This window comes from Pristiophorus japonicus, chromosome 7 (genome assembly GCF_044704955.1).
Source record: "Pristiophorus japonicus isolate sPriJap1 chromosome 7, sPriJap1.hap1, whole genome shotgun sequence".
Classification (NCBI taxonomy): domain Eukaryota; kingdom Metazoa; phylum Chordata; class Chondrichthyes; family Pristiophoridae; genus Pristiophorus; species Pristiophorus japonicus.
Window position 1 is genome coordinate 236,242,877 of NC_091983.1, and position 22,272 is coordinate 236,265,148.

Sequence of the window (22,272 nt, forward strand, 5' to 3'; positions counted from 1 at the left end):
CGGTCAGAGAGAAAGATTCGTGCTGGGGATGAAAGATTTTTAGCCCAGCACTAACTCACTGTGTAACACCCTCCTGGTGGAGTTAGTGCAGGCATTTGAGGCAAAGTTGGTGTCCAGAAGCGGCGTTCCATCTTCCAACCATCTCTGGAAGCAAGGCAATAAATTCACTAGGAATTGTCGGATATTAAAAGGCCAATGTCTTCTGAACTGATCAAAATAAAATTGAAGGGAGAAAATGCAGTTTTCAGCCCTGACTGCCTTTAAAAAAAAATTAGCATTAAAAAGAAATCCCAAATGGAAGTATTTAGCTCCTAAAGCTGAATTCCCTTCCACACCTCAAAAAATGGGAAAAGTGCTTCAGCACTAATACAAATGGGTGAGCAAGCCAGGGAAGGGCACCCAGGGTCTCGCACGCAGCACTCCAGCTTTGTACAGGGGGCCAACACTGCAGGAGAGGTCCTCCGCCCACAGGGGCCAGGAGGCCCTCCAGAAAGAATGATGTGGGACCACATCACCGAGGCCGTCACTGCCAGCAGTGTCGCCCCAACCACCTGGCTCCAGTGCCCAAAGAAGCTTCATGGCCTCAGACCAGGGGTCAAAGTCAGTGACTCCATCTTCAAAAGCCATTTCCTACCAACTGATTCACCAGCCTCACACACTGCTCAATGCACGACTCCGGCCATGCTGATCACTCACCTGCAGCAATCTGCACCAATCACAAGGCACAGCTCCCATTCCTAGCCTCACCTCACCATCTGGGAAGAGACAGTGCAGGCCATTCTTGGTAGCAGCATGGCTAAGCCATTGGCCAGCTCCTGGGAAATCAATCATCCATTCCCGTAGATCCCAAACAGAGAGGGTTGGCAACCCGAAGGGTGTGAGCTGGAATAATTGCAAAATGGTTGCCCCAAATGTTCAGACTTCCCGGGAACCGACTCTCAGAGAGTTAATATTTCTAAATCCATCACATGGATGGAACAGAGTAACATTTCCATAATCAGTCAGCGACGGTATTTCTTCAACACAACGCTCCTACCTGCAGCTAAACTGTATTCAAAACCGTCTTCATAAAACACTATAAAAAGATGTGAACTCGCTGCTCAAACACCAGAAGGGACTGAGAGTCATTCAGTGTGTTCGACAGTGATCGGAGCGGACACCAAGATGCTGAGACTCTGCTTAACTGTGTCTGTCCTCTTCGGACGTCAGATCGCTGCAAAGGAAGAATATCATGAGGGGATCGATTTCTGTGGTGACTATCGCTGCCCTCAGCCCATAGAAATGATTCAGTTCAACGTGAGTATAGTTAGCAGTTCACTGCGTTCTATGTTTGTACCTGTGGGAATGGTTTATGGCCCGTTTTTTAGTCCATAACGAGCGATGCGCCGACAGCACGTGTCCCAACCGAGAGGCCTGAGGTCGACCCGAAATTGGTCCTCGGGCCACATTAACATTTTATGGGTTTCTGTCACCCCCTGCTGTGTCTCCACGGGCAGCTTGTTCATTTTACTAAGAAGAATATCGGGCCACTTGTCTCTCCAGCAGTGGCTGTAAGCTAAACCCTGGGAGTGGGGGGTTGGTGTGGCCACAGAGAGGGGGCATTGGGGCGATGGCAGGGACTGTGGAGTCGGGGAGCACTCCTGCTTCTCCTGGCTCCACTCAATCCAAGTCGGTTTCTGAAAGGAAGCTTGTAACAAGCATAAGGCACCTACTTTACATATGTAAGAGACCCAACGCATTTTTTGGGCAGCCCCCCAGGATGCTGGCGAAGCCATATCAATATTGTGACGCCTTTAATGCAGGCACAGATTGGGCCTGAGGCTTTGCACTCTGAAATTATGCCTTTTTGTCCCAGTCTTCTTCACAGAAATGCGGACCAATTTCTAACCCAGTGGAATTTCCCTGTATATATAAAGTGGGAAAAGACTCACAGGGAAACACGGTACCTGGACAATGGGTCATTAGCACTGATTCAGTCTGGGAGGATTTTAATGTTCTCCATGTTTGCTTATTGAAAACCCATAAGGACCAAGGCCCATAGTGCAGGACATCACCAAGGGTGAAAGAGTGAGAGAGACAGGAAGCTGAGGCCAAGAGCCCATCATAAAATCCTAACTCTCTTTCAAGCCCAGTCCATCCAGGACATGAATACTGCTGCCACACCTGGGCACCTCGGACAGTCCTCTCAACACAGATGTGTTTCAGTAACTGTACAGTTGTGCCATGTGGTAATATCTTTTCTCTTAGAATTATGACGAGATGGAATATTTACCCGTTCAATGGATTGTAACAGAAGTTAATGGAATGGATATCAAGAGTGCACTCGCGACTGGCCTGGACAAACTACAGAATTATTCATGGTTTTTGAATGCTGCAGGTACATGAGATATTCCTTCAATGTAACAATAGAATATAAAACAACCCTTCGCTGTTTGAAATGTTTTCTTTGAAACTTCCTGTATAGAGAGACACACTGACCAAATAATGCCACCATTGTCAATCCCAAGGGTTGTGCTAGGATTGTGCCCATTGTGCCCTCCATAACTGACCCAGCCTCAGTTTGTGAGATCATTGACATGTTGCTGGTGGGCAGAAGTGCCACATGGGCTACTTCTTTGGTGCTCGCAGGCCCTGTGTGCCCAGAATCTGACGAGGCTGCCCACACATGGGGGTTTGGGATACCAAGCTCATGTTCCGACTCCAGCCATGGCCCTTGAATTGTCTCTGGATAATAAAGGTTCTTTGCCAGACCTGAACCAGAGTCCACATACACCCTTGTGGAAGCCCATACTCTTCATTTCTCTCAGCTCACTGGCTGCTACTGGAATGCCGGGTCCTGACTGAGGCTCAGTTCTGTTTAGAGAAGGTTAAGAGCAGATTTGATAAAGATGTTCAAAATCATGAATGGTTTTGATAGAATAAATAAGGAGAAACAGTTTCCAGTGGCAGAAGGGTCGGTAACCAGAGGAGGCAGATTTCAGGTGATTGGCAACAGAACCAGAGGCGACACGAGGAAACATTGTGTTGCACAGAGAGTTGTTGCCTGAAAGCAGAGTGAAAGCAGATTCAATAGTAATATTCAAAAGAATATTGGATAAATAGCTGAAGGGAAAAAATGCAGGGCTGTGGTTACGAACATGGGAGTGGATTAGTTAGAAAGCTCTACAAAGAGCGAGCCACTTTCTGTGCTGTACCATTCTATCATTCTGTGATTCAGTGTATCACATGAGTGTCTTCCACACCCCAGCACTGTCCCCCTGCCCCAACCTGTAACTTCAGACTCACCATGAGCAATGCCACAGGTGACCTTCTAGTAGAATGCTGTAACAGTGTTTTCTCTGTCTGCAGATACAATTGTTCCTGTTTCTGCACCTTGGGGACTTCAGGGATACTTGGTAAATGGCACAATACAACAGAAATTCGGGGTATTTGTTGTACTAGTTCCTGAACTCACCAGCCCACCTGAACCAACGGATCCAACCATTAAAATAGGAATGTCACATATCGGCTGGTTCTATGTCAGGTGAGTTTAGTTGGTGATATATTGTGATTGATATTTCTTTACATCAGATATTTAGCCAACATTATTTAACCTGTAGCAAGCCTGTGATTAATGGGCTGGTCCAGTCAGGTGGGTCGTTGGCCAACATTAATCGTGTAATAAGTTGTTTTGTGTCTCACAACCTTCAGTTCCTTCCTCTGAGGACACTGCTGGACCTCCACACTCACATCACTCAGGTTCATATCGAGCACTGGACATAGCTGAGTCACAATTCCTCGGGACGTGATTCCAGGATGTGAATTCTACACCAATGTAACTAAAGTAGTTGGGCTTTTCCCTGCTGGAGTGTCGCAGGAGTATAGACTTCCTCATTGTAACAATAATGGGGCTGGCTCCTGTTTTCAGACATTCTCACACACACCACATTCTGGGGGTTATTTTGACCAAAGGGTGAAAACAGGCGCTAAATGGCTGCAGTGCTAATAAGACTAACCTATTTGAAAGTCTGGATTTAGCACACAATTTGGGTCCTAATTGCTGATTACCAAAATTTGAACTTGCTGGAGATGGTACAACACAAACCTGCAGGTTTAACACTCAAGTGCTGATTAGACACCTTTTTCATGGAGCAGTATATGTGGCCTTCTCGCACCCACTTCCACTGAAGGTGTGGAGTGCTCTGGCTGGTACACAGCAGCGCATTGCAGGATGGCTCAGGGACCGAGGGAGAGGGTGCAAAGGTTCTCGGATGTGGTACTGGAGACTGGGGTGGAGGAGTTCCAGAGGAGGAGGGACGTCTTGTACCCTCAGGGGGGGAAGGACATCACCTCGCCCTCATGTCCATCTCTTCTACAGCATCTGGTGCTGCTCTGCCAGGCCTCATGTCCTACTCCCATTCCTCGTCCAACCCAAGAGGTGCCCTCGCAGATGACCATGACCAAGCACTCCCTTTCTCCTGGTGACTCCCATAAGGTGTCCAATAAGGTGGAGTAGCTCAGCACTTACTCATTTTAGGTGAAGTCCTCAGAAAAATTCTGGAATAAATGTTACTCAAGTGTTGGTGAGGTCTTGACAAAGTGTCCCAGAAAGTCTGCTGATGTGCCTCAAAAGTTCTCTTCACAACTGCAGCAGCAATGAATTTTTGATGAGGTAACCAGGAGATTCGATGAGGGTAGTGCATTTGATGTAGTGCATATCAATTATAGCAAGGCTTTTGATAATGTGCCACATGGCAGACTGGTCAGGAAAGTAAAAGCACATGGGATCCAGGGCAAAGTGGCAAGTTGTATCCAAAATTGGCTGAGAGGCAGGAAGCAAAATGTAATGGTTGATGGGTGTTTTTGTGACTGGAAGGCTGTTTCCAGTGGGGTTCCGCAGGGCTCAGTACCAGGTCTCATGCTTTTTGTGATTATATAACAATGATTTACACATGAATGTAGGGGGTACGATTAAGAAGTTTGCAAATTATACTAAAATTGGCTGTGTGGTTGATAATGAAGAAGAAATCTGTAGACTAAACGGTGGAACAGTGGAGGACTTTTAAGGAGCTCTTTCATAGAGCTCAACAAAAATATATTCCAGTGAAAAAGAAGGGTGGTAAGAGAAGATATAACCAGCCGTGGATAAACAAGGAAATAAAGGAGAGTATTAAATTAAAATCCAATGCATATAAGGTGGCCAAGGTTAGTGGGAAACTAAAAGATTGGGAACATTTTAAACGACAGCAAAGAATGAATAATAAAGCAATAAAGAAAGGAAAGACAGATTACGAAAGTAAACTTCCACAAAACATAAAAACAGGTAGTAAAAGCTTTTACCGATATATAAAACGGAAAAGAGTGACTGAAGTAAATGTTGGTCCCTTAGAAGATGAGAAGGGGGATTTAATAATGGGAAATGTGGAAATGGCTGAGACCTGAAACAATTATTTTGCTTCGATCTTCACAGTGGAAGACACAAAAACCATGCCAAAAATTGCTGGTCACGGGAATGTGGGAAAGGAGGACCTTGAGACAATCACTATCACTAGGGGGTGGTGCTGGACAGGCTAATGGGACTCAAGGTAGACAAGTCCCCTGGGCCTGATGAAATGCATCCCAGGGTATTAAAAGAGATGGCAGAAGTTATAACAGTTGCATTCGTTATAATCTACCAAAATTGTCTGGAGTCTGGGGAGGTACCAGCGGATTGGAAAGCAGCTAATGTAACGCCTCTGTTTAAAAAAGGGGGAAGACTAAAGGCAGGTAACTATAGGCCAGTTAGTTTAACATCTGTAGGGGGGAAAATGCTTGAAGCTATCATTAAGGAAGAAATAGCGGGACATCTGGATAGGAATAATGCAATCAAGCAGACGCAACATGGATTCATGAAGGGGAAATCATGTTCAACTAATTTACTGGAATTCTTTGAGGATATAACGAGCATGGTGGATAGAGGTGTACCGATGGATGTGGTGTAGTTAGATTTCCAAAAGCATTCGATAAGGTGCCACACAAAAGTTTACTGCAGAAGATAAAGGTACGCGGAGTCAGAGGAAATGTATTAGCATGGATCGAGAATTGGCTGGCTAACAGAAAGCAGAGAGTTGGGATAAATGGGTCCTTTTCGGGTTGGAAATCGGTGGTTAGTGGTGTGCCACAGGGATCGGTGCTGGGACCACAACTGTTTACAATATACATAGATGACCTGGAAGAGGGGACAGAGTGTCGTGTTACAAAATTTGCAGCTGACACAAAGATTAGTGGGAAAGCGGGTTGTGTAGAAGACACAGAGAGGTTGCAAAGAGATTTAGATCGGTTAAGTGACTGGGCTAAGGTTTGGCAGAGGGAATACAATGTCGGAAAATGTGAGGTCATCCACCTTGGGAAAAAAACAGTAAAAGGGAATATTATTTGAATGGGGAGAAATTACAACATGCTGCGGTGCAGAGGGACCTGGGGGTCCTTGTGCATGAATCCCAAAAAGTTAGTTTGCAGGTGCAGCAGGTAATCAGGAAGGCGAATGGAATGTTGGCCTTCATTGCGAGAGGGATGGAGTACAAAAGCAGGGAGGTCCTGCTACAACTGTACAGGGTATTGGTGAGGCCACACCTGGAGTACTGCGTGCAGTTTTGGTCACCTTATTAAGGAAGGAAATACTAGCTTTGGAGGGCGTACAGAGACGATTCACTAGGCTGATTCCGGAGATGAGGGGGTTACCTTATGATGATAGATTGAGTAGACTGGGTCTTTACTCGTTGGAGTTTAGAAGGATGAGGGGTGATCTTATAGAAACATTTAAAATAATGAAAGGGATCAACAAGATAGAGGCAGAGAGGTTGTTTCCACTGGTCGGGGAGACTAGAACTAGGGGGCACAGCCTCAAAATATGGGGGAGCCAATTTAAAACCGAGTTGAGAAGGAATTTCTTCTCCCAGAGGGTTGTGAATCTGTGGAATTCTCTGCCCAGGGAAGCAGTTGAGGCTAGCTCATTTAATGTATTCAAATCACAGATAGATAGATTTTTAAATAATCAGGGAATTAAGGGTTACGGGGAACGGGCGGGTAAGTGGAGCTGAGTCCACGGCCAGATCAGCCATGATCTTTTTGAGTGGCGGAGCAGGCTCGAGGGGCTAGATGGCCTACTCCTGTTCCTAATTCTTTTGTTCTTATGTTCTTATGCCTCCAGGAAGATATCAATGTACTGGTCAGGTGGCCAGAACAGTGATAGATGGAATCCAATCTGGTTGTCGAAATCTCAACTCAGACACCTTCAGCCTGGCAGATGTTCCTTTAATTTTACTTGCTAGCAAGGGAAAAGTCTCACTCAGTCAACGGCTAAGTGAATACTTTCGAAATGGTACAATTTCACAGGATATTTATACAGTAAAAACCCAAGTTGTGGCCTCATCCTGTGTATTGGCTGCATCTTGCAGTCAGTGAATACAGATAAAGAGTAATTACTGCATCCTTGTCCTGACATGGTTTCCAAATATTTCCTTTTGTCAGGGTCATTAGTTGGCCATTCAGCCATTACTTGATGAGAGTGTGGTAATGAGCTATTACCGGCATTGCATTGTGTCAGGATTGTCCAGTTTCCTGGTCAGTTATCGTTTTGCATCAAATGGATGAGGTCTGTACAAGAGATAATGGCTGGTCATTTGAGTATTTTGAAAAGGGTGGGGCAGAATGGAACTGGTGTTGTATGGACAATAGGAGAGCACCATGGGTGGTACTTGTCTCAGCAGGTCTTGTCTCCGAGCTGTCTGGTGGCCATTGATTAGTTATCAGCCGTTTCAAGCCAGGTTTAGCTGTTTATGCAAACTGACTGTCTGTTGCAGAAATTTCTGGAAGGACCAGGACTCCATTTTATTTTATATCAAAAAGGGCACAAAAATACAGTGTGATACAGCTTAGATAAAAATACATTTCCACATTCCCCCATTTTGTTCTTCACAAGGACAACTTAATCCATTCTGATCTTGCATAGTCTCTCTATTTCTATTTCCACGCAGGAACTTTCAGCTGTTGTTGCTCCCAAAACTCTAGTCGTGGCCTCGGTAGGTAACACGGTTTTTCCCAACCTGGCACAGCAACACTTAACCAAGACAAATAAAAGATATAGGGCAAAGACTATCAGCAGGAATATGATCAAACCCTGTACCACATTTCTCCCTAGGGGTCCCAACCATCCCGATGCCCAATCCCACAAGGTGGTACCGTCCTGGCCAACTGTCTGTTTATACTCCATTACCTTGTTCCTAATGTATTCAGCTAGACTGCCGATTTCTTCTGACTTATCCGGGATAAAAGTACAACATTCTCCACCTATTAATGCGCATGTCCCTCCTTCTTTGGCTGGAAGATAATCTAAGGCCGTACGATTTTGGAGAGCCACTGTTCGAATGGCTACCATTTCATCATTCACCCCTTCGAAGGCTTGGGAAGTTGCATTGGCTACTGATTCGACTAAATTAGCCCATTGCCGTAACTGCCATTCAGTTGATGCTATTCCATAGGGTGGCACCATTACCTTGAATATTCCATTTAGCCATGTCAAATCCCGTTTAAATCTATGACTTCCTTAGTCATCCCTTAGAGTCTTTGTTGATCTGATAAAGGGTACCACATATCCTAAGTAACAGGACTCTGTCCAGTTGGCTGGTAATCATGGGTAGGCTTTATGGCCACAAATAAATTAGGTGCAATTATAGGACGTCAGCTTCTGGTCCTTTCGTGCCATCCATACTCGAGTGGTCTCACCTGAGGCTTTGTTATGGACCATTGTCCAGCTAACGGTTGCTATCTTTCTCCCATCAGTGGGATTTGTTGTGGCTTGCCATTTAGTCATTTGGGAACACTTGCTGCCTCCCATTTCTGGTCCTTTAGTCTCATTGCTCACTAGACTTATTATACCTTCAGGATTTCCTATTCCGGGAGTAGTACTTAGGAAGGGTGGCTGATGGTTATTATTATAATTTGGCTGGTACGATCTCTGGAAGGTTGTAAGTTTATACCCTGGTGACGTCCATTCTGTTAGATCCTTCGTTTCTGACACCTTGGTTAGGTTCGTTCTATTTTGCACAATTAACCACTCTACCATTTCTGATTCGTTAAAGGGGACGGTTCTTAGGGGAATACCCCGTTCTGAGTGGACAGGTACATGGGAAAATATCCAACAACTAGACAAGTTTCTGTCCTGAGCATACTTATGACTCGCGCCATAAATATGTTTACCTGCAGTTCCCTTCGTTTGCGTGTCTGTACCCCTGGTATAATCAATAATGCAAAGCAAAACCCTGTCAAGCCCAGCACCATCAGTCCCCATAGTCCGTACAGTTCCTTATTCAGTCTTCCTTTTCCTGTTCCTCTGGTTCCTTCTTCCCTTCCCCCTGGTCGGGTGCCCTTTTGCAATGGGACGCATGGATCCATGTTGGTCTTTCCTTTACCTTGATTGCAGTATTAGTCACCAGCAAGACCTGGTATGGTCCTTCAAATCTTGGTTGTAGACTGCTTTTTCTTTTAAAGATTTTGATGTAAATGAATTCCCCGGGCTCCAGGTTATGACACTTCCCTTCCGCTGGCTTGAGTTGAGCTTCTTTTACCTGCAAATGAAAGCTGGAAATACATTTGGTTAGTGCAATACAATAATTTAACATATTTTCCTCCATTTTGTGGATGTCCATTTGTTTTGCAGTAAATGGTGCTGTAAAAGGTAGTTGTTGGGGACATCCCATAATTATCTCATACGGTGACAGGCCTGTTGTTCTGTTGGTTGCAGATCGCATTACCATCAAGGCTAAGGGCAGCAGTTCTATCCATTTCAGTCCAGTGTCATTACATAATTTTGCCAGCTTATTTTTAAGCATTCCATTATATCTTTCAACAAGTCCAGCAGACTGTGGATGACAACTGCAATGAAAACGTTGGTTAATCTGTAAAGCTTTACACATTTCTCTTATAACAGTTCCTGTGAAATGTGACCCGTTATCACTTGAAAGCTTAGCAGGGATTCCGAAGTGCTGTATGATTTCTTTTAACAAACATTTAGCAACAGTAGTGGCATCGGCCTTTTTGCATGGAAAGGCTTCAATCCATCTAGAGAACACATCTACAATAACTAATACATACTTGAATCCCATACACATAGGTAATTCAATAAAATCCATTTGTAAATGTACAAAAGGCCCCACTGGATTTGGGTGGGAGGCAGATTCTACTTTTTCCGTCTTACCCGGATTCATTGTCTGACAGGTAACAAAATTTCACAGATTTGTTTTGCAATTGCCGAAATACCTGGTGCATACCAAGTTGCCAAAATATAATCTGCCACCCCCTCTTTTCCCGCATGTGTGAATGTATGAACACATCGGGCAATCCATGGAAGTAAGGACTTGGGCGCCACCACGCGGCCGTCATGGTAAACCCATATTCCTTCTGCATTTTTATAACATTGATCCTTCGTCCAGGTCACCACCTCCTCCGTACTGGCCTATGTCTGAAAGGCCAGCACGTCATTAATAGTGGGTGGCGGGTCTGAGCAATTATTTTTCCTTAGTGGGAACAATGACACCTGCATCCCCCCTTTTGACAGAGTTGCTGATTTAGCTGCATTATCAGCTCTGGCGTTCCCAAGTGCCACCTCATTCGACTGGTCTGTATGTGCTTGGCATTTGATAATGGCAAGTTTCAAGGGGCATTGAATGGCTCGCAGGAGATTTTCCACTTGTTCTGTAGTTTTGATAGTGTTTCCTGAAGTCAGGTCCCTGCGAATTTTCCAAATTTGTCCATAGTCATGGATACCCCAAAAGCATATCTGGAGTCAGTGTAGATATTAACTGTTTGTCCTTCAGCCAGAATACAGGCTCGAGTTAACGCAAACAATTCGGCTTGTTGGGCTGAAAAGGAGTCTGGAAGAGAGGCTGTTTCGACAACATTAAACTGGGTCACAATTGCATAAGCCGCTCTAGGTTGGCCCCTATCATTTCGTAAGGCTGATCCATCAACATAGTACACTAGATCAGGGTTACACATTGGTACTTCTGTTAAATTGATACGTGGTTTAGTCACTAATTCGGTTACCATTTCACATGAATGAGGTTCGCCGTCTTCTTCCGTGGGGAATAGAGTGGCTGGGTTTAAGGTAGTACATCTTTTAATGATAAGGTTCGGATTTGATAACAGTTCAACTTCATATTTAGTGGTTCTTGCAGAAGTTAGGTGTTGGGTGGCACATTTAGTAAGTAAAATCTCGACAGAGTGTGGGATATATAAAACGGTTTGCTGATTTAGAATTATTGTCTGAGCCTGTTGTACAGGGTAATAAGCTACTGCCAATGAAGGAAGACATCCTGGTAGTCGGCGTGCCACTGGGTCTAGTTGGGCACTGAAATACGCTACCGGTGGCTGCCTGTCCCCATGTAACTGAGTCCAAACAGATTGTGCAAAACCCGACTTGTGATGAACAAATAAGTTGAATGTCTTAGTGTAATCTGGTAATCCCAAGGCTGGTGCTGAAGTGAGCGACCATTCCAGGATACTTGATTCCAAATCCTTCTTTTAGCATTGTGAGAATATAGTAGATTCATTCACAGCTCGTAGGTCTTGAACAAACCTCCATTTGTCACTATTGGGCTTCTAAACCGGAAGAATCGGAGTGTTACACGAACTTCTCATTTATGCTTATAGTGATTCACAGATCACAGAATGCAAAGTACTTGTTTTATAATTTTATTAAAAGGCTTCCAAACCCAAGCTTTTTTCAATACACCCAAAATGTTGATCAAGGAGAATCACCTGAAATATCTCAAAATCCCATTTCAAATTGTATACTGCCAATCTTTTATTTAAAAATCTTCTTACTGAGCTAGAAGCTTTCGCATCAAGGTTTTACACAAAGGACAATGGGAGCGTACTCCCCCAGCCTGCAACCTCGAGAGACCCACAAAGGCTTTTTTTAAAAAAGGCATTGCAACTTTCCTTCCCCGTTCTTAAACTCACTCCTAGACTAAATTTGTCTTTCAACCCAATGTAATCAATGATTGCGTGTCTTCTTTCGACAAGTAAGTGGGCGTGTCAAATAAATTCTCTTTCTTTTTAACCACCGGGACCATATCTCAACAAACCTATCCTTTGTGCATTTCCTAGCTCTGTAACTCCTCATCCGAATAAATCCACACCTGCGTTTCTAACTTAAAATGTCTTAAACTTCCCACATACAGGACAACACCACGAAAGGTTAAAAAAAAACCTTCACTCTGTTTGAAAAAGTGGGTGGAGCTAAAACAAACAGGCAGTTCCACCACCTTTCCAAACAGGCTTCCAGACACATGAAAAATTCCGCAGTCAAAAAAAAACACACACAAGCACTCTCATTCAAAGACAGACATTCACAAAAGTCTCTCTTCATTCAACAAAGCTTTTTGTTGGCCAGCTCTATTTTGGATCCATAAGTCACTATCACGTTCTCTTTTTTTCTTACATATTGATTTGCTTTCTCTGTTAATTTTACGTGGGCTTGAAGAATCGGAACCCAGGCCTTTTCTATTACTTTCCTTTTTTTTTTCTTTACCTCTTCTGGGTCTCTGTTTATAAGACACTCCTCGAGACATGTTGTTCTCTCTAAATTAAATGAACCATCAGGTGGAAATGGCCTGTTTTCATCCTTAGTCCACTTTACCCATTTTTTTTTAGGTGTTCAATTGAAGACTGACCACAATTCTGGAGCATAAAATAGGCTGGTGTGCCCTTTTGTGGTGTTTTACTTGCTCCAGCATTCATTCTGAATGATTAAGATTTTCCACAGTTTCTGATCTCACAATCCTCTTGGCCAACCGAGTTCTCTACGCCCATTTCTCCTGGCTGTTACGTGGCCTGAAAAGGCTCTTAATTCGGGCTCAGTCTGGGTTGTGAGAGATGTTGGCACGAACCAACCGCAGTTGATCAATCAGTTACTGTTTCTTTTCTCAATCAATCCTTGTTTTCCTGAATCACAATTTTCCCGAGTGACTCTTCCCGTTTCTCTAATTGCAATGTCGCACAAAGGTTTTAAACACAACAGTATAACAAGGACAACTAGGACAAATAATATTCACGCGAGTATACAAATCATAACCTTAAACTCTATCTAAATAAATAATCAATTCTCAGTCTGCGTTGTACGCCACTACAGACCGAGTCCATAACTTATCCTAATAAAACTTATAAAACTTATGGTCCCATTACCTTAACTCATATCACATAAGAACTGTCGATCGATTAGCGCTTTTTTCCCCCCGAATCTTATCACATAAGAACCGTTTCCTAATCTTATCACATAAGAACCATTTTAGAAAAATTAAAACATAGAAAATAGGTGCAGGAGTAGGCCATTCGGCCCTTCGAGCCTGCACTGCCATTCAATGAGTTCATGGCTGAATATGCAACTTCAGTACCCCATTCCTGCTTTCTCGCCATACCCCTTGATCCCCCTAGTAGTAAGGACTACATCTAACTCCTAATGAAAATCTCCCCGGGCTGTTTCAAAATATTTCCAGGACCAGATCCCTTCTGCTTGCAAGCTGAGAAAGAAATGATCACAAAAACAACTTTAGCTTTCAAATGTCGAGTCTTGTAGATCGTATTACGTCCCCTGTAGTCAACAGATTACATATGCGATTCAACAGTGAAGAAACCTCTTGTGAGCAAAAGGCTCACCTTATTCTGGCCAGTGAAACCCTTCACTGAAGAGGCACTATACCCACATCCATTTAACTCACAGATTAGAGAGTAAGCAATCTCGGTGGAACCTCCAAGATGTAACTGTCGAAATCTCGACTCACAATATACAACTCAGACACCTTCAGCCCGGCAGATGTTCCTTTAATTTTACTTGCTAGCAAGGGAAAGGTCTCACTCATCAATGGCTAAGTGAACACCTTCGAAATGGTACAACTTCACGAGATATTTATACAATAAAAACCCAAGTTATGGCCTCATCCTGTGTATTGGCTCCGTCTTACAGTCAGTGAATACAGATAAAGAGTTAATTACGACATCCTTGTCCTGACATGGTCTCCAAATATTTCCTTTTGTCAGGGTTATTAGTTGGCCAGTCAGCCATTACTCGATAAGAGTGTGGTAATGAGCTATTACCGGCATTGAATTGTGTCAGGATTGTCCAGTTTCCTGGTCAGTTATCTTTGTGCATCAAATGGATGAGGTCTGTACAAGAGATAATGGCTGGTGGTTTGAGTATTTCAAAAAGGGTGGGGCGGAGTGGAACTGGTGTTGTATGGACAATAGGAGAGCACCATGGGTGGTACTTGTCTCAGCAGGACTTGTCTCCTAGCTGTCTGGTGACCATTGATTAGTTATCAGCCGTTTCAAGCCAGGTTTAGCTGTTTATGCAAACCGACTGTCTGTTGCAGAAATTTCTGGAAGGACCAGGACTCCATTTTGTTTTATATCAAAAAGGGCACAAAAATACAGTGTGATACAGCTTAGATAAAAATACATTTCCACATGGTGAAGTGTGAGGTAAAGCGTTTGGGGAAGGCTAACAAGGCAAGGGAATACTCATTAAATGGTAGGACACTGAGAAGTGCAGAGGGACCTTGGTGTGCATATCCACAGATCCCTGAAGGTAGCAGCCCAGGTAGATAAGGTGATTAAGAAGGCAATAGGAATACTTGCCTTTATTAGCTGAGGCATAGAATAGAAGAGCAGGGAGGTTATGCTTCAACTGTATAAAACACTATATTAAGTCAGGCAATAGTTAGAGTACTGCGTGCAGTACTCATCACCACATTACAGGAATGATGTGATTGCATAAGAGAGGGTACAGACGAGATTTACGAGAATGTTGCCTGGACTGGAGGATTATAGCTATGTGGAAAGATTGAATAGCCTGGGTTTGTTTTCTTTGGATCAGAGGAGCCTGAGGAAAGACCTTATTGAGCTGTATAAAATTATGAGGGACCTAGAGTGGATAGAAAGGACCTATTTCCCTTAGCAGAGAGGTCAACAACCAGGGGACATAGATATAAAGTTATTGCTTGGAGGTTTAGAGGTTAGTTGAGGGGTGCATACTTAGCCAGAGGGTGGTGGGGGTCTGGAACTCACTGCCTGAAAGGATGGTAGAGGCAGAAAACCTCACCACATTTAAAAAGTACTTGGATGTGCACTTAAAGTGCCATAACCGACAGGACTATGGACAAAGAGCTGGAAAGTGGGATTAGGCTGGATAGTTATTTGTCAGCCAGCGCAGACACGATGGGCCGAAATAGCCTCCTTCCACGCTGTAAATTTCTATGATTATATATCTCTAAATCCTTGGAGTGAGACTTGAACCCATTACCTTCTCACTCAGAGGTGAGCATGCTATCCACTGAGCCACAGCTGACTAAAACAATTTGGACCAAAGAAAGATAAATCGGAGTATTTTCTAAATGGTGAGAAACTGGAAACTGTCGAGGAGCAAAGAGATCTGGGAATCCAAGCGCACCAATCATTTAAAGTGAGCCAACAAACAGAAAAAGCAATGAAAATGACCAATGGAATGTCGGCCTTTATCTCGAGGGGAGTGGAGTACAAAGGGGAAGAAGTGATAATTCAGTTGAACAGAGACTTGTCAGACTGTATCTGGAGTACTGCGTTCATTTATAGGCACCGCACCTCACAAAGGATAAATTGGCATTGGAGTGGCTTCAGGGCAGATTCACCAGAATTATACCGCGGGTTAGAGGGTTAAATTCTGAAGCCAGGTTGCCTCAACTTGTCTTCTCCTGAGTATAGGAGATTGAGGGGTGACCAGAATGAGGTGTTTGCAATGTTAAAAGGATTCAATCAGGTAGATACAGAGAAACTATTCCCTCTGATGGGAGAATCTAGAACAAGGCGACATCATGTTAAAATTAGAGCTCGGCCATTCAGCAACAAAATGAGGAAGCACTTTTTCACACAAAATGTGGAACTCTCTCCCCCCTAAAAGGCTGTGGATGCTGGGTCAATTGGATGGTTCAAGACTGAGATCGAGAGATTGTTGTTGGGTAACGGTATCAAGGGATATGGAGCTAAGGCGGGTAAATGGAGCTGAGGTGCAGATCAGCCAGGATCTAACTGAATGGCAGAGGATGCTCGAGGGGCTGAATGGCCTACTCCTGTTCCTATCTTCCTTTCAATCTGATTGGTTTCCAGACTGGATCTGCCAGGAAGAAAAAAGTAATCATTCTGAATTCTGTTGCAGGACTTTCGACACCAAAGTTGACGACCAACAATACGAAGGACGTGTCATTGAATTCCTCAATGACTTGGAAAAAGACAAGCAATCCTTCGATAGGAGTTTCTTTTACCTAGTTTTCTTTAACACAAATGGGCTGATGGAAGTAGCCTTTAACAAGATAGGAGAATGAAACTTTTCTGAAGGTTCTGTTACCTTTACAGACATCAACCAGTGAGATGTGCTTAACTCTATTCATAACCTCCTTTGACCTCCCACCTAGTACACATTGGATTTAACCCTGAGCATGTGCCAGTACTGGGATATTGAACGATTCCCCCCATGCCCCATCTCCAGAGCCCTGTGCATGGTGACCCTGTTTATAAATACTGCCTCCTACTGGCAGTTGCCAGTGTTTGTCTCCCACCCACAATGCTGCATTGTGAGGTGGAGCTTCTTTACTCAGAATTATTCAGCTACATTAACTCCAACACTGAGCTTTTCTTTGCCAGTTCCTGGTTTGTATTTTACATTCAGTGTTCACATTATTTGGTTTTGTGCGCTGAGTCTAAACAACAGCTCTTTCCAGGTGCCCAGTTCAATGTACCACCACTTATCGTCCTGTGGCAGAGAGTCCCGGGTTATCACCAGGGGGCCGACCTCCTTGTCATTCCCAGATGTAATATGTTGGGGAGCCACGTGGTCTTCCACCCACACGTTAACCAGACATTGGGCTCTGGCCCTGGCAGATCTGACTGTCCCTGGCAGAGGGGTCCTGGCTGCTGTTGTTCCTTTTAATATTGTTTATAATTAGGTGCCCCCTTCAATTCCAAGTTATTTGCCAATGTCCCAGATTCATTGCTGACTGACCACCTCTGAGGGGCAGCTTTGGTGATCGAGCAGTTGTGTAAGTGCGGAGAAACCGCACTGAAAGATAAAGGAGAATTACTCAGCCAGGAATAGGAAGATCCACATTTAAACATTTCTGGTTAGAAACCTGGGGTTTAGAAACAGAGCCATCAAGTCACAAAGATATTAGTTTAAAGTCCCCATACTGCACAGACACAGGGTAAACCCAGTTGTACATGGGTGGTGGGCCCTCCTTGGGGCAACAGGGATTAATCACTGCAGTAATTTCCCTTTTCTGTAAACTTTCTTTAAATGAATGGTGCACAGACTGAGATTGAGATGGTTCTGTTACCAGATATAGTTCCAGGATGTTCAATCTTCACACAGCGATGGATTATGTTTATGTTTATCCCAGTCATGCTGACCCGAACATTGAAAGGTGATGTGAAAAGAGCCAATAGAAAATGGGAAGTGTTGCCGAGCACAGAGCGTTGAAGTTGTTACATGTGAAATCATGGAGTGGTCAGATGTGGGATCGTACCTGGGCTCTCACACTCTGAGTTAGTTCCACATTGAATCATTTCATTACAAGGGAATGTTTAAACTGTAAGACCCAGTGTGTTCACCATTTGTAAAATGTTGAGCCTTTCATCACATCACCTTGAAGAATGTCCTTCTGTGTTTAAATTGTTCTGTCCCCTGTACCCTGAAATATACTGGGAATGGACTGTATAACAGACTGTGTCGACTGCACGCTGTGCACTGTAGGAAGAGCAACACATTCACTGGAGAAACCTGCTAATGGGGACACTCTCTGTGGGAAGTAAAGTATTCCCTTTTCCTGCCATTCCTGATAATCAAACACTGGACATTGTGGTGGGGATGAGCAGAAAGGTTGTTTCTCAATCCAGTTTGGCCTCACTCAGATCAGCACAGGTTCAGAAAACAGATGGGCCCAGGTGAGGAGAGTGAAGCGGAAGGTTTTGGGAGCACAGGTGTTCATAGAATCATCGGAATTACAGCACGGACAGGCCATTTCGGCCCATCGTGTCCGCACCGGCCGACCAAGAGCTATCCAGCCTAATCCCACTTTCCAGATCTTGGTCCGGAGCCCTGTAGGTTACGGCACTTTAAGTGCACATCCAAGTATATTTTAAATGTGGTGAGGGTTTCTGTCTCGACCATCCTTTCAGGCAGTGAGTTCCAGACCCCCACCACCCTCTGGGTGAAGAAATTTCCCCTCATATCTCCTCGACACCTCCCCCCAATTACTTTAAATCTATGCCTCCTGGTTGTTGACACTTCTGCCAAGGGAAACAGGTCCTTCCTATCCACTCTATCCAGGCCCCTCATAACTTTATGCACCTCAATCATGTCTCCCCTCAGCCTCCTCTGTTCCAAAGATCTCCAATCTTTCCTCACAGCCAAGGTTAAAACTGCTCCTTAAAATAGAGAATGAATCCCAATCCAAAATTAGGATCCAGGGACTGAAGATGGACTAAAGTTCAGATTCTGATCTCCTCACACCTATACTGGGCACTCACACTTGGAATATACACGGACTGAATCTGTGATTGAGAAAATGATCTATTCAGATATTGCTCCTGTTAACAGGCGGCCCATTCACAGGCTTCTCTTGTTCAGAAAATAAGCCGTTGTCTTCTAGCCTTTGATTGTCTTTTGTTTTTCAAACTGCTGGGAATGTATTCTCACTGTGAAATAAAGAGGGTGATGCATCAAACACTTGGTCTCATGTTAGATTCTTACTCAGAAACAGAACTGGTTACTGATCACATCACTAGTTTCATATTAGTCCTCCCGGACTCCCCTCATACTCAGAACAACTGGAGAAGGTATGGGGTTCACCTTGGACACACCTCTCTGTGCTGTCCTATGGAGGAGGAGGAACAGCAGAATTTTCACACAATAAACCCTTGCTGCAGTCCCATCAGTGGACGTTCCATATGCCAATAGGAGGCCTCATGCCTGTAGTAAATTGTACCGGACGCCTCTGGTGTCGGGCCGGCTAAATTCTCTGGAACCTGCGGCCTAGCTGGCGGTCCTTAAAGGGACCACTGGAGGCTGCCAACAAAAAGGTTCATTTAAAAAACACTTACCTGAATGTGGAACCACAAGGTGCAGGAGATCCCCTCCCAGCCCCACTGCAGTGTCGAAGACCGTTACCAGTCTCCGATAAGCTCCCTCCCTCCCGTCCAATCATCTCCCTCCTCCTTTCCACTCGGTCTCCTCCCTCACGGTCATTTCCCCCTCACCTGGTCGTTCCCCCTCCCAACCGGTTCCTACCCCTCTCCAGGCCACCCCCTCCCTCCTGGTCAAAACAGAAGGCTGTGAGTTGAATTTCTCCTCCAATACAGAGTGTGGTCAGAATGTGGAATTCTCTGCCACAACACGGTGTTGAAGCAAAGTCCATGAATGCTTTTATTACAGAGTTACTCTCTGGAATAAAGAGGAATATTAAAGTGTGGGGAAATAGCCGGAGTGTGGGATAAAACTAGGGGCACGGTTTTCACTCAAACGGGAGTGAAGTCGGCGGTGTGTCCCCTCAATAGATTGAGTGAGAGGCCCCAAACCAGTGTTGGGTTCGGGCCTCATTAACATACAGTCAGCAAGCTGCCCTGTGCTCAATGTGTGCTAACGGGTCGCTCACCGAACTGGGAGGGCCAAAAATCCAGTGGCCCCATGGGTGGGCCGAGCCAGAGGTCAGCGGGAAACGGAGGGGGGATGAGGGAGGAAATTGCCCAGGCCCCAGATAATATATTTCAGGCCTCTATTGAGGGTGGATGAGGGCCGGAGGACTGGAGATTGGGCCGTGTAGGACTCATTTTTTAAATGGAGGCACCTGTGAAAGGAAGGGCAATAAGTTTACAGACCTCAAACCGTCTCACACACCCCCCCACCCCCACTATACCCTCCCACACACCCCCCACCCCCACTATACCCTCCCACACACCCCCCACCCCCACTATCCCCTCCCACACACCCCTCACCCTCACTATACACTCCACACACCCCCCACCCTCACTATACCCTCCCACACACCCCCCACCCCCACTATACCCTCCCACACACCCCCCACCCCCACTATACCCACCCACACACCCCCCACCCCCGCTATACCCTCCCACACACCCCGCACCCCCACTATACCCTCCCACACACCCCCCACCCCAACAATATCCTCCCACACACCTCCCACCCCCACTATACCCTCCCACACACCCCCCACCGCCACTATACCCTCCCACACCACCCCCACCCCCACGATACCCTCCCACATATGGTCCACCCCCACTATATACCGTCCCAGCAATATCATCAACACATCAGTGGTGAAGACATCGGATAGGATGGTGTCATTGCTTCACGTCTAAGATAAGTTCAGGGAGTCTCCCATTTTACAGGGATTGAGGAGCTGCAGTTCATTCCCAAGATTTAACCTGCACTCCAACAGTTTCCAAGGCAACGGCTCCCTCTAGTGTTGGACTGTTGAATATAAAAATCAATCCAACAACCAGCCATTGACCACAGCATGTATTAATCATACTCAGAAACTAGAAACCCCGATACACAGCAAGTCTATTCATGTGTTAACCATGAATCAGCTAAGAGAACATGCCTGAGAAGTTTGGTGGTGCGTTTCACCCAACCAATAACAATAACCGCAGGTAAAGGGTACACGGCCAGATAGGGGGGTCATCCCCCTGCAAAACAGATATACCGCTTTGGGTACTGTTGAGGGGGATGACTCATCAGGGGAGAGCAGCAGAAGCCTAATCCATGGCACCATGGGTGGCTCTGCTGCACAGTAGGGCAGGAAAAAGTGTGGGAGAGCAATAGTGATAGTGGATTCTATTGTAAGGGGAATATAGTCGTTTCTGCGGCCGCAACCGAGACTCCAGGATGGTATGTTGCCTCCCTGGTGCAAGGGTCAAGGATGTTTCGGAGCGGGTGCAGGACATTTTGAAGGGGGTGGGTAAACAGCCAGTTGTCATGGTGCATATAGGTACCAACGACATAGGTAAAAAATGGGATCAGGTCCTACAAGACGAATTTAGGGAGCTAGGAGCTAAATTAAAAAGTAGGACCTCAAAAGTAGTAATCTCAGGATTGCTACCAGTGCCATGTGCTAGTCAGACTAGGAATCGCAGGATAGCTCAGATGACTATGTGGCTTGAGGAGTGGTGCAGAAGGGAGGGACTCAAATTCCTGGGACATTGGAACCGGTTCTGGGGGAGGAGGGACCAGTACTAACCAGATGGTCTGCACCTGTGCAGGACTGGAACCAATGTCCGAGGGGGAGTGTTTGCTCTTGCTGTTGGGGAAGGGTTAAACTAAAATGGCAGGGGGATGGGAACCTATGCAGGGAGACAGAGAGAAGTAGAATGGGGGCAGAAGCAAAAGATAGAAAGATGAAAAGTAAAAGTGGAGGGCAGAGAAACCCAAGGCAAAAAGCAAAAAGGGCCACATTGCAGCAAATATCTTAAAGGGTCAAAGACTGTTAAAAAGACAAGCCTGAAGGCTCTGTGCCTCAATGCGAGGAGTATTCGGAATAAGGTGGACGAATTAACTGCGCAGATAGGTGGATAGGCAAACATTTAAGGATCACATGGATGAACTTCAACAATTGTACATCCCTGTCTGGAGTAAAAATAAAACTGAGAAGGTGGCTCAACCGTGGCTAACAAGGGAAATTAAGGATTGTGTTAAATCCAAGGAAGAGGCATATAAATTGGTTAGAAAAAGCAGCAAACCTGAGGACTGGGAGAAATTTAGAATTCAGCAGAGGGGGACAAAGGGTTTAATTAAGAGAGGGAAAATAGAGCATGAGAGGAAGCTTGCAGGGAACATAAAAACTGACTGCAAAAGCTTCTATAGATATGTGAAGAGAAAAAGATTAGTGAAGACAAACGTAGATCCCTTGCAGTTGGATTCAGGTGAATTTTTAATGGGGAACAATGAAATGGCAGACCAATTGAACAAATACTTTGATTCTGTCTTCACGAAGGAAGACACAAATACCCTTCCGGATGTATTAGGGGACCGAGGGTCTAGTGAGAAGGAGGAACTGAAGGATGTCCTTATTAGACGTGAAGTTGTGTTCGGGAAATTGATGGGATTGAAGGCCAATAAATCCCCGGGGCCTAATAGTCTGCATCGCAAAGTACTTAAGGAAGTAGCCCTAGAAATAGTGGATACATTGGTGATCATTTCCCAACAGTCTATCG

At 45.0% G+C, this 22,272-nt stretch overlaps 1 protein-coding gene across 1 annotated transcript; it reads left to right on the forward strand.

Moving 5' to 3' along the window:
- The first annotated feature begins 1,164 nt into the window (after positions 1 to 1,164).
- Positions 1,165 to 16,370, forward strand: LOC139266702 (heme-binding protein 2-like). The gene is made up of 4 exons (XM_070884290.1): positions 1,165 to 1,296; positions 2,248 to 2,377; positions 3,349 to 3,523; positions 16,205 to 16,370. Exons 1-4 carry the CDS (start codon positions 1,165 to 1,167, stop codon positions 16,368 to 16,370), a joined length of 603 nt encoding a protein of 200 aa, XP_070740391.1.
- The last annotated feature ends 5,902 nt before the right edge of the window (positions 16,371 to 22,272 follow it).